Source organism: Solea solea, chromosome 7 (genome assembly GCF_958295425.1).
Source record: "Solea solea chromosome 7, fSolSol10.1, whole genome shotgun sequence".
Classification (NCBI taxonomy): domain Eukaryota; kingdom Metazoa; phylum Chordata; class Actinopteri; order Pleuronectiformes; family Soleidae; genus Solea; species Solea solea.
Window position 1 is genome coordinate 19279730 of NC_081140.1, and position 15012 is coordinate 19294741.

At 40.4% G+C, this 15012-nt stretch overlaps 1 protein-coding gene across 3 annotated transcripts; it reads right to left on the bottom strand.

Moving 5' to 3' along the window:
- Positions 1-406: 406 nt before the first annotated feature.
- LOC131462635 (protein IWS1 homolog) lies at positions 407-14356 on the bottom strand. 3 transcript variants are annotated; one of them, XM_058634011.1, is made up of 16 exons: positions 14159-14355; positions 13255-13337; positions 11891-12659; positions 10530-10592; positions 10146-10344; positions 10012-10069; positions 9815-9924; positions 9584-9734; positions 9424-9506; positions 8888-9017; positions 8674-8791; positions 8414-8525; positions 6013-6069; positions 5623-5734; positions 3705-3856; positions 2357-2447 (listed from the first exon to the last, which is right to left on the bottom strand). In XM_058634011.1, exons 1-15 carry the CDS (start codon positions 14199-14201, stop codon positions 3731-3733), a joined length of 2214 nt encoding a protein of 737 aa, XP_058489994.1. In that variant the 5' UTR covers positions 14202-14355; the 3' UTR covers positions 2357-2447; positions 3705-3730. The 3 variants fall into 3 exon arrangements, with proteins under 3 accessions (XP_058489993.1, XP_058489994.1, XP_058489995.1); XM_058634010.1 differs by lacking the exon at positions 3705-3856 and having other exon boundaries at positions 407-2447; XM_058634012.1 differs by lacking the exons at positions 2357-2447; positions 3705-3856; positions 5623-5734; positions 6013-6069 and adding an exon at positions 6122-7516 and having other exon boundaries at positions 14159-14356.
- Between the last annotated feature and the right edge of the window lie 656 nt (positions 14357-15012).

Consider the following 15012-nt stretch of genomic DNA (forward strand, 5'->3'; position numbering starts at 1 on the left):
CGTGCACTTACCAGGATAAATTACACCTGACTTGACCAAGCTGCGCCTTCTTATCCTGGGTCGATGTTCGTGCAATGGACTAAGTGAGGATGAACTTGGTGGCACAGATGAAGACTCTGCAATAGGCCCCTGGAGCTGAAGACATCCATGTCAATAGTTACATGTATACTCATTGCTCTACCTACTGGAAAATGGAGGAATAAATGTTAAATGTTCTACATTTATTGTACTTTTTCTAATGAAATGACCAGATCTGCCTCAAATATTGACTCCGAGTCCCCATTCAGCATTGCATGCAGCTTAAATTTCAGTTCCTCCAATAAAGTAATAAAAAGCTGAATATGTGATTATTTACGTGCTGATGGATGACTTGGACAGAACTTGATATAACACAAGAATACAGAGAGTTTGTGTGGAGTCTTTATTAAGAAAAGTATTACCTGATACAGAACAGTGCAGACAGACCTGAACCTCATGTTATCTCATGTGTGTGCACACAATTTTCACGCGTCTGTACAGCTGCTAAGGTGGCAGAGAGGGGGAGACACATTGGCCTATATACAAACACCTTCACATTTAGAAAGAAATAAGAGGTGGGAAAGAACATTTGGTTCTTGAGTCCAGAAAAGTTGAAGTTCAGGCTTCTAAGGTCAAAAAAACTCAATATCTCCAAAATGATCCTTGGATAAGCTACAGGTTTATCTCCAAACCACCGGCACCACATTACTCACTCTTTTTTTAGCTGCTTTAGTTTTACTTGAATCAACTTATTAAATTTAAAACCCTCATTTTGGGAGGATTTTTATTACACACATTTTTATTTTCTTAAAGCAAGGGGAAAATGTGCCCTTTGAGTGAGATTTGTAGATTAAATTTACATTAATTTAGAATGTTACAGTTTTTATTTTTACTGTATCACAGAGACATGGCTTATTCATTTTAAGAAAACGTATAAACGAGTCTATAGTAGACAGATGTATTGTAGGACTCGCGGTTGGCAGAAAGAGCTAACATAGCTTTTTGGTGTATTTTTTGTTTGTCTTCCTCTGACCTCTTTACTGCTTAATCAAGTGACTTCCCCTGGTGTGAGTGTATTGTGATCTAATCTGACTCTTTTTATGAACAAATGCATAATTAATTGATTAAGAAAATAATACCAGTGAATGCTAACATAAGCTAGTTTTAACAGTTTTAACTTATATTGCCAACTTGGTTCATTAGAGAATCAAATTCAATGCTACCATTTATTTACAATAAATAAAGCATGTGCAGTTGGCTGCCAACAGTAGCCAATGACGTTAAAGATAAAAATGGCTCATTGCAGTGAAGCGGTTAGCCCTCTTGCCTTTGCAGCAAGACAACCTGGGTTTATGACCCGGTCACATGGAGTTTGCATGTTCTTGTGGGTTTTCTCCCAGTTCTCCAGTTTCCTCCCAGTCCAAAAAGATGTAGATTGTTCAATTAAGCAAACTGGACACTCTAAATTGACCACTGACTGTGAGAGTGCATGGTTGTTTGTCTCTATGTGGCCCTGTGATGGACTAGTGGTAGAAGATGGATGGATAGCTCACTGCTAACCTCTAACACAGTGTTAACAGTTGTGAAAAGTGCAGAGCGGAACACATCGCTTGATCACAGAACGGTGATCAAGCATGTCAGCTCTTCTGTGACTCGATTCCTCAGTAAAGTGGTGTTTTGTTCTCATGCCGACTGGTGATATTCTTTGCTCTTTGCACAGGATACGATACATTTACATCATGTTGTGATTGAGACAAAGCAACAGCAACACAGTGCTGCAAATAGTAAATATGACTGAAAGCTCCATGAAGCACTCTTAACTTAGTTAATCTGAATTCCTCATGGGGGCGACAGGAGTTCACTTTAAGATAATAGACCTAAAGCTAATGTAGCTGCATGCTAACATTAGCTAATGTTTCTAGTAACATGATTGGCTGAGAAAATAAAGGTACTATAGCAGACTGCTAACATTATCAACCATTATGAACATATTGAGTTTAGTTCTAGCTCAAATGTCAGCGTTACGGACTTCCATACTAACATAGGCAGCTGTGATTGCTCACATAAAAGGCAGTAATCTCTCATTCCAAGGATCATTCTGGATGGTATTTAATATTTTCTGGCCAGACACAGTCAAGTCTGTGACATCAGCTGGTGACCTTAAACCTTCAGTCAGCAGTAGGGCGAGGCTGGACCTCAGCAGGGAGGACGGAGGGAAAGGAGAGGACAATAATGGTATTGTTCATGAAACAAAACATTAATAAGAAAAAAAAAAAGTAAATAAATCCTATGGCGTTTAAAAATCACAATGGCATCCGGTTGCCTTCAACACTGATTTTAACAGCATGACCTGGCTTCGTCAGACGGCGAATATCAGCAATTCTACGCATCTGTTTATCAACCCGGGACATTCCCTTCTTCATCGGACCCTGAGAGATAAAAACAGACACAGAAACAGGGAGTCAGAAAAAAACAATGTAATTAGGAAAAACATATCTCTACCATCTACGTGTTACTAATACCTGGGAAATATTTTAGCAAAATCAGTATATTTTTTGTTGCTGAGAAATCATAAGCATACATTTCTGAAAAAAATGGGGTCAAACTCACAGCTGGTGATGATGCTGTTGTAAACAAATAAAGGCCTGATATAAAAACACAAAGCAAAGTATCTTGTGCCTTGTGTTGTATTTACTAAATAAGTAAATGCCTAAGTGAATGCCATCCTGTGTCGTGTAAATGAGATTTCCTGCCATCTAAGATTGCAACACAGCTGAAAACTATATTTTAGGATAGATCGGACGGGGTATCGAGAACTGGTAAAATAAATAATTTCTCATTGGTTGGTACCAATGTGTGTGTGCTCAAATAAAATTTAGTAGGATGGAAGGATGTGAAGACTTTGTTTACAAATAATGTGCAACAGGAAAGTAAAATATAGTTGAGGCATGATATTGAATACAGGAATATTACTCAAGATTAGTACCTTAAAATTAAGGTTTTTTAGTACTTCCACCAATAGACAATTGTCCATTGAACCCACACTTCCTGCACATGTTTCATATTTAAATCAGCCACTCAAGCTGCATTTGGACACTCATGTGAAATATGTGCAGGAATCACTGAGTCACAGAACTGAAACGATTAATCCATGCTTCTTTGATTGAACAGCAATTTCAGAACTGTTTTGTCATTTTCATCATCACCTGATTTCATCTTCTCAAATATATTATATATTTGCTGTTTTTACTCATCTACAGGGACAAGAATATGATTTTCTTTAGGTTTTTCATTAAAAGAAATATCTATTAAAATGTCAGATGAGAAATAAGGTTTTCTTCAGATTTGAGAAACTGAATGTTCTACTGCAGCTTTAACGATTATCGTCTCATTTAAATAATTGATCCACTAATCGTTTCAGCTCCACCTACAACGCTGTCGACTGGTGCCCTACTACGAGCTCAGCCGCCAGCTCACGTCAGACGTTGACATCACTTAAACCCATCAAACATCGTCTGACAAACCACCACCATGTTACAGCCGTCACAGGAAGTGATGTCACCTGGAAGACAGGCGACAACGTTTTGGACGTCTTGCACAGTAAGTCATGAACAAAAAATCCTCCACCCATGGGCTGCCATGTTAGTGTGGTCACCTGGACCGTCACACCATGCAGCAGGACTTACTGCCCCCCGCTGGTGAACTGCAGGAACTATAAGGGCATTCTGTTTCCCTCTATGCTGATCTTGACTGCTCCCTGTGGGCGACGCAGTTTCCTCTCCTCAGCAAAGCGACGCTTGTGCTTCTCCAGCAGGCTGACGCCTTTCTTAAAGCCACACTACAGAGGACCAATCACAGCTCACACCTCCACTCAAATGTCTAATTTTTTTGTGTAAAAAAAATATGTTTATGAAAGGGTGAATTATGTAGTATATTATGTAGTACCTTAAACATCACAACTTAAAATAACTTTATATAAATTAAACACTTTTAATTATTAGTGACTAATAATGTAATGTTTTGTGTTTGTTTCTTACATTTATGCAACAAGTTCTTCAAACTAACATTTTATCACATTTAATATTATAAACATTTACTATTATAAACCTATAACAAACACAATTTCAATCACATACCTCAGAGCTAGGGCCAGGCAGAAGTTTTTAAAATTATACCAATATATATGTTTTCAAATGTGGTATAGAATGATATCTCACTGTAAAGCCGTGATCATTATTTTCACACTAAACTGAACCCAGGCTTTAATTTATTTGACACTACTGGCTTCTGTTTCTAATTGTTAAAATTTTGTTTCATGCTAAATTGCAAGTGAGTAGTGGAGCTTTAATTATTTCTAAAAATGTAACCATTCTACTTGGAACACAGCATTGACTTCTATTCATTTGGACAGCCTAAAAAAACACTTATCCATAACCTTAATATAACCCTTTACCCATTCCTCAGACATGAGGTTCTGCCTCTTTAGGACCAGGTTCTGGTCCCCACACAATTAATGAGTATGACAATTTTTATGGCACGTTATGGGTCGCACACCTGAGTCCAGAGCACTTGTGTGTTGCGTGTGTGTGTGGGGGGAAGGTGAAGTGATTGATTACATTGGAGCTGGTAACAGCACAGGGTTATATATAATGGAACAAATAAGGTTTATTGCTTGTCAGCCAACATATACCGGAAAACAATTTTTTTTGTGGGTGTCTCGTTTGCCCAGCCCTACTCAGAGCAATGTTTCAATGTCATTTTATCAAATAAATTTTGCCAATTCACATTTAAAGAGATTTCGATTAAAATAAGGAATTATTTAACTCTCTACTATCAACATTACTGTTTTAAAGTAATAGTTGTATGAGGTACTGAAATAATCAGAGCTGATTGTAATGAGAGTGCCGCACATTCAGTGACAAACATGGCTGCTGGAGGGAACACCAGGTAAAACAGATCGTAACCACTTGATTGTTGCTTCGTCTCGCTGACAGTATTTCCAACAGGTAACTTTGGTAATCCTCATGTTTGCTTTTATTGCCCTGATGGAAAAAGCTCTATCATGGCAAGATAAAACAGTGGACGTATTCTTAAAATATCACTGACTCAGGCTAAAAAGCCCTTTGTTAGTTAGCTACCATCTGTTTTACCTGGTGCACCTGCCTGTCTTCTGTGGGTTAAAGTTCACTAGGCACTCACCAGTTTGTAAGACATGTTCTTTCTGTCAGTACCTCAAATTAAAGTTTAAAAAAAAAGGTTACATTAATAATTCAATTGAAACAAAGGGAAATAATGATTTAACTGTATATGATTCAGTTAAATTATTATCATTACTGTTTTAAGGGTGATTATTTTATGGATCATTAATTTCTATTTAGATACTTTCTTTGGGGGACAAAATGTCAAACAGAGACATCTGAAGCCTCTTTGTCCAAACTCAAATAAACACCTGAATACAACTCAGTGGTAAACTCAAACAGTGAGAAGGTGCCCTTTCAAAATTAAGTTCACATAAAGGCCTAACTGTTGAGGTTGTTGACAAGTGACTGAAATCTAACCGCCTGAAAAAGAAAACAAACCCGTCCCCGTCCCCCTTGTACTCACCCTGCTGGAGTCTCCTTCCACGTTCCACTTGGGTCGTACTACATAGTCTTTGTTAGAGGGCATGGGAACTCGAGCCCGGGCACAGAACCCGGGGTCACCAGGTCGCAAAGCTCTGCAGGAGGGAGGAGAGTCCAGTTAAAAAGATGCTGCTGATATCTCAACACAATAAAAGGTATAATCCTTTTTTAATGTAACAATTTATATCATAATTATTTTGGCTTTGGTGGCTTATTTTGTATTAAACTCAATTTTAACAAATTGAGAAGATGATTCAACATGTTTTTCCTACGTTAGGTGTGGATCCAGGTTCTGGTTTAAGTTTCCTGACTTTAACAGCCTCAGATCTGATTCCTGTTGACACAAACGGAGCAGGAAAACATCACCACTTACTTTTCCTCTCCAGTTAGCTGCTTCTCTAGGTCCCTCCGAGGTGTCTGTCCCCCTGAACTAAAGGTAGACACAGAGACACAACATCATTATACAATGAATCTACAGGTAACCAGGACAGGAGAAGAACCCCTCGCAGCTGAAGAACTTTCTTCTCACTTGAGAAAAACCCAATGGTATCCATGCTTTTATTAGCGTTCTCCACTTCACAGCAGTTAGTCGGCAAGTCAGTGCTATAGACTCTGACACGTCTGTAACCTGTGGCCCAGAAACAGAGTCAGGTAATACTCACCTGCACCTCAAGGAACCAGAGAGTACATTTAGGCCTGGTTCAGAACTGTTAGCATCAGTCCTCTGTGAACTGACCAGATGTGAACATCCTGAATACATCAGATGTAATCACTCTGAATCCTTTCTTATATGTCCGAACAGACACATTAACGGGATAGTTCAGAATCCCTCAGAAAGTGTAGTTGTGTGATGTACTGACAAGAGTGAACACCAACTGCACTGTGCATGCCCCCTGAGCTGAGAACCAACCTGAGACAGACGCCCGAGAAAAAAAATATTTTAGCCATTTAACAAAAAGGCTCACTGAATAAAATCTAAAGGTCTACGATATCTTGAATAGGTCTGCTACCCGATCTCTCTGTTTGACAGCCTTTTCTAACAGGAAATTGAAGTTAGTAGAACACTCACTCTCCAATTAGAATTTTTATCTCAGAGTGTCACGAGAGCTGTTGGTCTACTGCTGCTTCATCTGGCAAGTTTGTTTTATTTATGTAAATTTAAATGAAGGATTTCAAACACCAATGTCACAAATGAACACATTAGAACTTATTAATGGAGGCAGCAGGGGATCAACAACTCCTGTGCCCCGATGTAAAGTTGCAGATTTTGCTCTGAAACGTACTTTATACGGCCACAATTCCCAAAACACAAATTAGCCCTTTTAAGAGCTGCTTCCTCAGCTGACATCCTCTGACCCACTGCAGTTTCACAGTAAAGTCAAAGTATTTTTACAGGGCCCATAAACAGAAAGCATTATGAATGCATCCACAAGGCCTGAACAAACAAACAAACAAACATGGGGCTCAACTTTGTGATCAGGAAGGATGTTAAAACCCGGTCTAAGCAAGGCCTACATTTTTATCCTGATGCCATAACAGTCCCTTATGTCAACTAACAAATCAACAACTTTACTCAGACGTGGCAAAATAACCCAACGTTGTTACTTTGTGTGTTCAGTTTAATTTATGAACATCAGTCCTGGGTCAAAGGTCAAACACATCTATGCTCTTTATCGACATGAAAAAAAACAACTATCTTGACCACTTCCTGTTTCCAGGCCCACAGAAGGATATCCAGCCTTTCTGCCTGTTAGTTTTCTGTTCAATTCTGACTTGGAACAGAGGCTTGCAGTGCAACCATGCAAATTGTATGACTGAACCTGATTGGTGGAGAAAAGACATCAGGTTCCTCCGCCCTCTCCACCTTCTGAGGCTGACTGGGGGGACGGAAGGATGAAGAGGAACAAAAACATGAAGAGTGGAAAAAAAAGTGAAGAACGTAGAAATGCCAGAGGAGGAAGAATGGGAGGTGGTGAAGAGGAGGTAGAACGAACAGAAACATATGAGGCAACTGAAGGAGACAGACGGTGTTTCTCGTTTCATTTATCTGAATATGGTGGGAGCACACGGCTGAGGGCAGGACATCATTGTCTACAAAATTAATGCGAAACAGAGCAGACATGGAGGATCATGGAGGATAATGAGAGACATGCCCCAAAAAGTTGAAGCATCGTCACCCACCACACACAGTCCCACTAAACTGTCAGTCATCTTCAGATAGAGTCAGAATCATATAAGAGAGTGAAAGCCATATTAAAGGGCTAGTTGAGGTTTTTTGAAGTGTGCTTGTAAAAAGGTACCGACATATAGTTAGCAATGACTGCGCTGACTCACACGTCTACTGAAAAAACCTGTGGTTTAAAGTCACAGCACACAGCAGTTGTCACCTCAAATCACCTTATTCTACCCAAACTTTTCAGTGAAATTACCACTCTGACCAAATGTGGAAACAACCCAAGATACTAAAATAATCAGTGTCGTTCAACTGCATAAAACATGCCTTGTATTATTACGTCAGTTGAGCTCTGTCCTAAATCTAAATGTGATTCTAACACTTTTAATATCTGACATCAAACTGTGCTTAATGAATCTCTATTTAGACAAGTAGCCCTAGTGTTGGTCTGTGCCCTAAATTTTTGTTCTACTTTGACTTGTTTTTCCTTGTTTTTTTATGTCTCATTTTAACAACAAATAAATAATTATTGTTGTTGTACCTTATTTCCATTTGTTCTACACAGCGTGGTTATAGAAGCGTGGCTGGTTTACGTCATTACCTGAGTCTTCGTCTCTGAGGCATCTGCTGGTCCAGGTCTCTCTGCTGTCGCTCTTCTCTCGTCATTCCTTTGTAGTTGGATGTCAAACCAAAGATTGGCCGCGACCATTCATCTGGACAAAAACACAGACGCAGTGTTCATTACATGGTCAAACTGACACCTCAAACTCACTGTTTAACTTTCTCACTTCTGTTTGTTTTACTCTGCTGAAACTAAAAGAAGAAAACAACTGCAGCGAGCAAAGTGACTGTGGCTCTTACTGATGAGCTTGAGCGCGAGGTCTTTGTTGGATCGAGACTCTTTGGGATGTTTGTAGAGGAACATGACGGATCGGCCAATGCCGCTGTGCTTCAGCGTCTCCTGACTCACGCTGGGCAGCTACGGGAGAGAATATAAATGTAACAGTGAAAACGGTGAATTCTCGTTTTTTATTTTTTTATAAACTGTGAGTCGCAGGTTACCAAGGGTCCTTACCTCCTGCAGGATCTTCAGCAGCTCCTCCCTGATCCTGAGAGCAGGCAGAGACTTATCTGGAAGAGGACTGATCCACTCTTTGATAGCTGACATCACTCCGCTGTCAATGAACGTGTCCTTCAAGTCCTGTCTGAGGGACAAACAGCAGCACAACACCTCACACCACAGCTCAAGTAGAAAAACAGGAGTTAATTTAGGTTAATAAAAACAACTTCTGAACAAAGCTGGGCTGAGGTTAAATCTGGTCTGGTACCGATGTTTGGCTATTGTTTGATGTTTTATTATCCTGTAACATAAGGTGTTTCAGAGCCATTCTTATGATGCAGTCACACCAAACACAAGGCAAATTGTTCACACAGGTACACACAGTCTATAAAGGTGGAGTGTATATGATGTTCCTGCTGCTGCTAATGGAACTGTGCAGCCTCCTGGTGTCTGAAGCCAACAGTCGTTAAAGTTAAATGTGCAGCTACTGCACATTTAACTTTACATCACTAGCTGTGTTGAGGATGTGACCCACATGGTGGCGCTCTTACTTCTTCAAGTGCATGACGACCTGAGGTAGCAGGGTGAGTTTTTTCAGGGCTGGTTTCTTCTGACTGTTCAGAGTTCGATCCTCCTGCAAAAACAATACATCTTCAGTTTGGACTCACAGTAAACAGAAAGGCATCAGAGTTTATCTTTTGAAAGGCAGACCTCTGCAGCCTCATTCATCTTTGTGATCATGGCGCTGACCACATCATCAGCGTCGCTGATGAACGTCCCTCCGTCGCGGTGTCTTCTTTTCTTGCTATTCATGGCTTTCCTCCGAGCGAGCATGATGTCGAAGTCAGACATGAAGCTTGTGCTGAACACAAACACACAATGTATGTAAGTATATTTATAAGTTGAGAAAAAAAAGAATGAAGATAGCCGAAACTGATTTACTCTTGTCCACTGCGGTCAACTCCTTCATCAGAGTCAGACTCTTCCTGCAGCTGCTGCTTCTTCTCCTTCGCCTGGACCTTGTCTCCATCCAGATCCTCCTGGTTGAAACCCTAACAGCAGGAGCAGACAGATGTCATGTGATAAAAAGCAGGAAAGCAGTAGATTCTTTGTAATCAGACAGGATGATGATGACTCACTGTGAACTCTTCCTCCTCCTCGTCCCCAGACTCTCCAAAGATGTCTGCAATCATTTTCCTGCAGGAAACACAAAGGTTAAATGTCACAGCATGCTAGGCTTTAAATTAAACTGTGAACTCAGAGCAGCACTCACTCCTCCTCGTCTCCAGAGTCACTGTCGCTGCCAAACAGCGCTTTCTCATCCTTCTTCTCTGCTGTCGCCTTCGAGCTCTCATCCTCGCTGCCACTGTCAGAGCCGAGCTCTCTCAGTTTGGCCTTTAGACTCTTATCTGGACCTCCATCATCACTGTCTGAATTCTCATCATCATCCGACACCGCCCGACTCCTCTTCGCTATGTAAAGCATTTTTTAAAAATAATTATTGCAATTATTTTGCTCAGAATAATTGAGACAGGAAATGTTCATCTAATGCTTAATTTTCATCTTAATATTAGAATCAAATAAGGGTTTTTATCACACAGAATATTTAAAGATAAACATCACATGGTTAAGGTAATTAAACGCTGATGTCTCTTACCTGGTGTTTCTGCCTTCTCCTCCTCATCCTCACTGTCGGACAAAATGGCTTTCTTTCTCTTCACTGCAAAGACGCACACAGACATGAATTAAGTTCCTAATCGGTCCCTTTGACATTACCTCTGAGGAAATAACAGATGAAATGCATTTGCCTAGTTACAGGATCAACTTTCATGACTGATGCTGTGACAAGATGTAAACTGACTGTAAGCCACGAGACTGAACCAGATCAAATATGTTTTTTAGGGAAATCAGTCAGAGTTTGGCTTCACTTTGCAGCTCCAATATTCAACATTCAGCTTTGCACTGTGTCATATTTGACATCACATTCCTCCACTGTGTTATCAAGCCACCAGTCCACCATTTGCATTTGAGTACCATTGGAAATGTTGGACTCTCTTTAGAAAAATGCTGTGCTTAAATGGAATTGTTCACCAAGTTCACTTTAACACTCCCACACTCACAACCTGATAACTATCTTTTCTGTCTACTACAAATTCAGGATTTCCTGTATCCTCTTGATTCCACTCAAACACAGGAGCAGATATAGCAAGTATCGAGTAGCTAAGTAGTTGCAGTGTCAAGCCTAGGCATCGAGACATTACTGTTGATGGCGTTACATTTCAGAAAATGTAGACCTTTTCTTAAAGCTTACCAATTACTTACAGACAAAGTAAAAAGAACAAACTACAACATCTTAAAGCTCCAGGGTGAAACTTTGCCAAAACACTTCTAGTGTCGCTACTCTGGCATTACATTTCAGAAAATGTAGACCTTTTCTTAAAGCTTACCAATTACTTACTCATCAAATGAAGGATGATTACAGACAAAGTAAAAACAACAACAAACTACAACATCGTAAAGCTCCAGGGTGAAAATTATTTTGCTAAAACACTTCTAGTGTTGCTACCCTCCCTCCTCAGCGATTCGGGGTTAGTTTCTCGTTCCACCTCACTCATGTTTCAGATGTCCAGTGATAATTCCTTAAACTAAAGTACTTTTACTACATTGAGAACCGGGGATAATTATTTAACCTAAATTTCACTGTCTTCTCGCATTGCGAGTGTAGTTGTTGTGCTTCTGCCTCCCCTCGATCATTGATGATGGCAAACACATCACTCTGTGTCACCACAGACATGAAAACAAAACAATGAGGAACAACATTGAGGAAGGAGTCATGTAAACTAATTTGACAATGGTTTGATACACATTACAGCTTTTCATTCCCACAATTATATCTTGAATCTGAACTATTGTGGTCAGGATAATCGTGACAGGAATTTTTGACATCATCCTATGCCTACTTCCAGCATCAGTGTGACTGCAGTGACGTTCATGTGTGAGCTGTTACGAAGTCAGTACCTGGCTTCTCATCGTTGCTGTCATCTGCAGGTTCCCTCTTCTTCTCCTCTTGTTGTTCGTCATCACTTCCTGCTGCTACCTTCTTCCTTCCTCCCTCCTCATCCTCGTTCTCACTGTCGGACTGCATCACAGCTTTCCACTTTCCTCCTCCTGTTGCTTCCTCTGTGTCTTCCTGCTGTTTTGCCCCGTCTCCCTCCCCCTCCTCATCAGAGTCTATCTGTGCTGCCTTGCGTCTGGCTGGCATCTCTGTGTCGGAGTCACTATCAGCATTTGGTTTAGCAGGTTTAGCATCCTCATTGTCCGAGTCACTATCAGCATTTGGTTTAGCAGGTTTAGCATCCTCATTGTCCGAGTCACTATCAGCATTTGGTTTAGCAGGTTTAGCATCCTCATTGTCCGAGTCACTGTCTGCAGCTGCTCTGGGTCGGTCCTCCCCATCCTCCATGTCCGAACTGCTCCCTCTGCGTTTTGCAACAGGAGATGACCCTTCCCCCTCCTCATTATCTGAACCTCTGTGTTTGACTGGAGACGCGTCCTCATTGTCTGAATCGGTTATCCTGCGTTTGACCGGGGTGTCATCTTCGTCGCTGTCACCCGGGCGAGTAGCCTCCTCTTCAGAGTCACTCTTTTCGTCCACACCACCTTTGCCCTGGGGGGCCTCGACCTCTGAGTCGCTGTCGGCTCCACCGTGGTTCTCGTTTTCAGAGCCACTGGCTGCCCTGCTGGTCTCCATGGCGTGGGCGGGGTCCTCATCATTGCTGCCCTCATCCTTTTGAGACAAACGGCAGTAGGTCATTGGCAATGGAAAAACATAAACATCATTCATAAAACTGGAGGATCTAACCATGTCACAGCCCAGCACACAAACTCCCTTTAATATCCGACACTGGTGGTGGTCTATGACGTGCTGGAGACGCTGGTCTTTCATAGGTCAGGGCCCTCCCTGGTCTTTAAACACAGACTAACTTCAGTCTGGAGTAAACAGAAGTAAACGGAAGCCCCTGGAAGCTTTCTTAAAAGCTTCCAGGGGCTCAGTTCCAGTTGGAAAATGGAAATGATAAAGCAGAATGTCTGTCATCATCATCAATAAATGTTTAGATCATCAAAGTTCTACCACCTGAACTTGTTGCCAAATGCCCCCAAGAGTGAGCATCACATGACATTAACATGAGGAAGATCTTTCAGTGTCAGGCACCCAAATGTTCAATAAACTGTTAAAAGGATATCTCAGTTTTATAGAAATGTAGTTGTTTGAGACACAGAGACTCACACTCAACTTGTGTTGTAAAAACAACACTTTCTGTAGATATATTTCATTAATGATGAAAACGACTGAGAACAGAGTGGTTAAACATTAGTCTAACCTCAGATTGGTGTCCATCACTCCTCATGTCCTCACCATCCGATGCTGGGTGTTCATCCTGAACAGGAGTGCCGCCACCATCATCTGCACAACAAAGTTTGGTTAGAGAAAATTGTGAGAAAATGTTAACTGATGTTGTTTCCAAACATCATCATAATGACATCCTCAAATAAACTGTCACAGAGGAGCAAACAAGAACACATCCACATTTACTAAGCTGAAATCACAAAAACACTGAAACTAATTTATCCATTGTCAAAACAGTAATAAGAGATTATTGTGGCAATTGATTAATGATTGATTCAATGTTGTACCTTTATCACCAGATAAATTCTGGTCTTTTTCCTCATTTTCCAAATTACCATCTGCAGTAACACATATTACAGACAGACTGTTAAGTGAAAACATTTGAGAAACGAAATTTAATTTAATATAATTGGTAAACCATTAACACATCAATGGCTCTACTGCAAACACGTTAAGATAATAACGGTAGCGTGTACAGTCAACACACTAGCCCCATGCAAACGACATGCATTGTAAGGTTAGTAGATAAAAGGCACGTGGTAGAAACACATGTATAATTCCCAACACAGGCAATGTGCAAAAAAATGAGAATACTTGGTGAGGTTTTCTGTTATTGTTTTGTGACTTCTGCTCACATGATAAACACTGAACAACAGAGAAGCATCCTGGTTGTTACGAGTCAGAGCTTCATCGCCGCGAAGCCAGGAGGCTAAATTATCATTGCTTGTACATTTAACTTGTAGTTATCTTCCTCCGACACGTGTGTGACGTAAAACTTAACTGAAAACCAACCGAAGATGACAAACAGTCATAAAAAGTAAGGCTGTGTTTGCTACTTCCCTGGGAAACAAAGCAGGGCAGCAATGTGTTATTTTTACCAGAGTGGCTTCCGGACATGAAGTCGTCGTCTTCTCCGTCCATTTGTCAGACTAATGCGGATTCAGGTTCACACCTGAACACGGACACAACTACACTTGGATATCAAAGCGGGAAAAAACACCCCGAACAAAGTCACGACGCGTTTCGCCAGCTAATATGTGCAGCTAACTACAGAAGCACAGACCCAAAATGGAGGAACTGCGTCATCTGCGCACGCGGTCGCTGCGTAATCGCGTCACTACAATTTTAAATGAAACTTTATTATCAACACAGACGTTGACAAAGCATTTTACGCTTTTGAAAAATGTGTCAGCGAGAAAAACATGATTTTAAAGAGTCACTGATTTAAATACATGCATTAAAACAGTATTAATTGTGATTGGAACATAATTTAACACACCTTTCGTCAGTCTGTGTCCAACTGATGTAATAAATCTAACTGACCAACGTGTATTAATACGTTATGTGTGTGCACCGGCATCTAGTGGACATAGTATGTAACTACATTAGCAGTAATTTTACTCACAACATAACCTAACCTAACCTACAAATTAATTTTAAACTGAACTGACCGTAGGAGGATTTATGCAAATTAAAACCTGTAAAAGCGGACATGATCACCTACAAGTTGTTCCTGTGACCACTTTCTCAATAAAATAAAACTATTGAAGTGTTATACACGCGTGTATTTGCCGAGCCTGGATTTCCCAAACAAGTTTATAAAATCAACGTTTCAAATTAGTTTAAAAAATTAGTTTCAGCATATTCTGAAAACTGGATTTATTATTATTATTTAATTTATTATAAATGACAAAATATTCATATGTAGATATCAGAGTCCACACTCCTTACC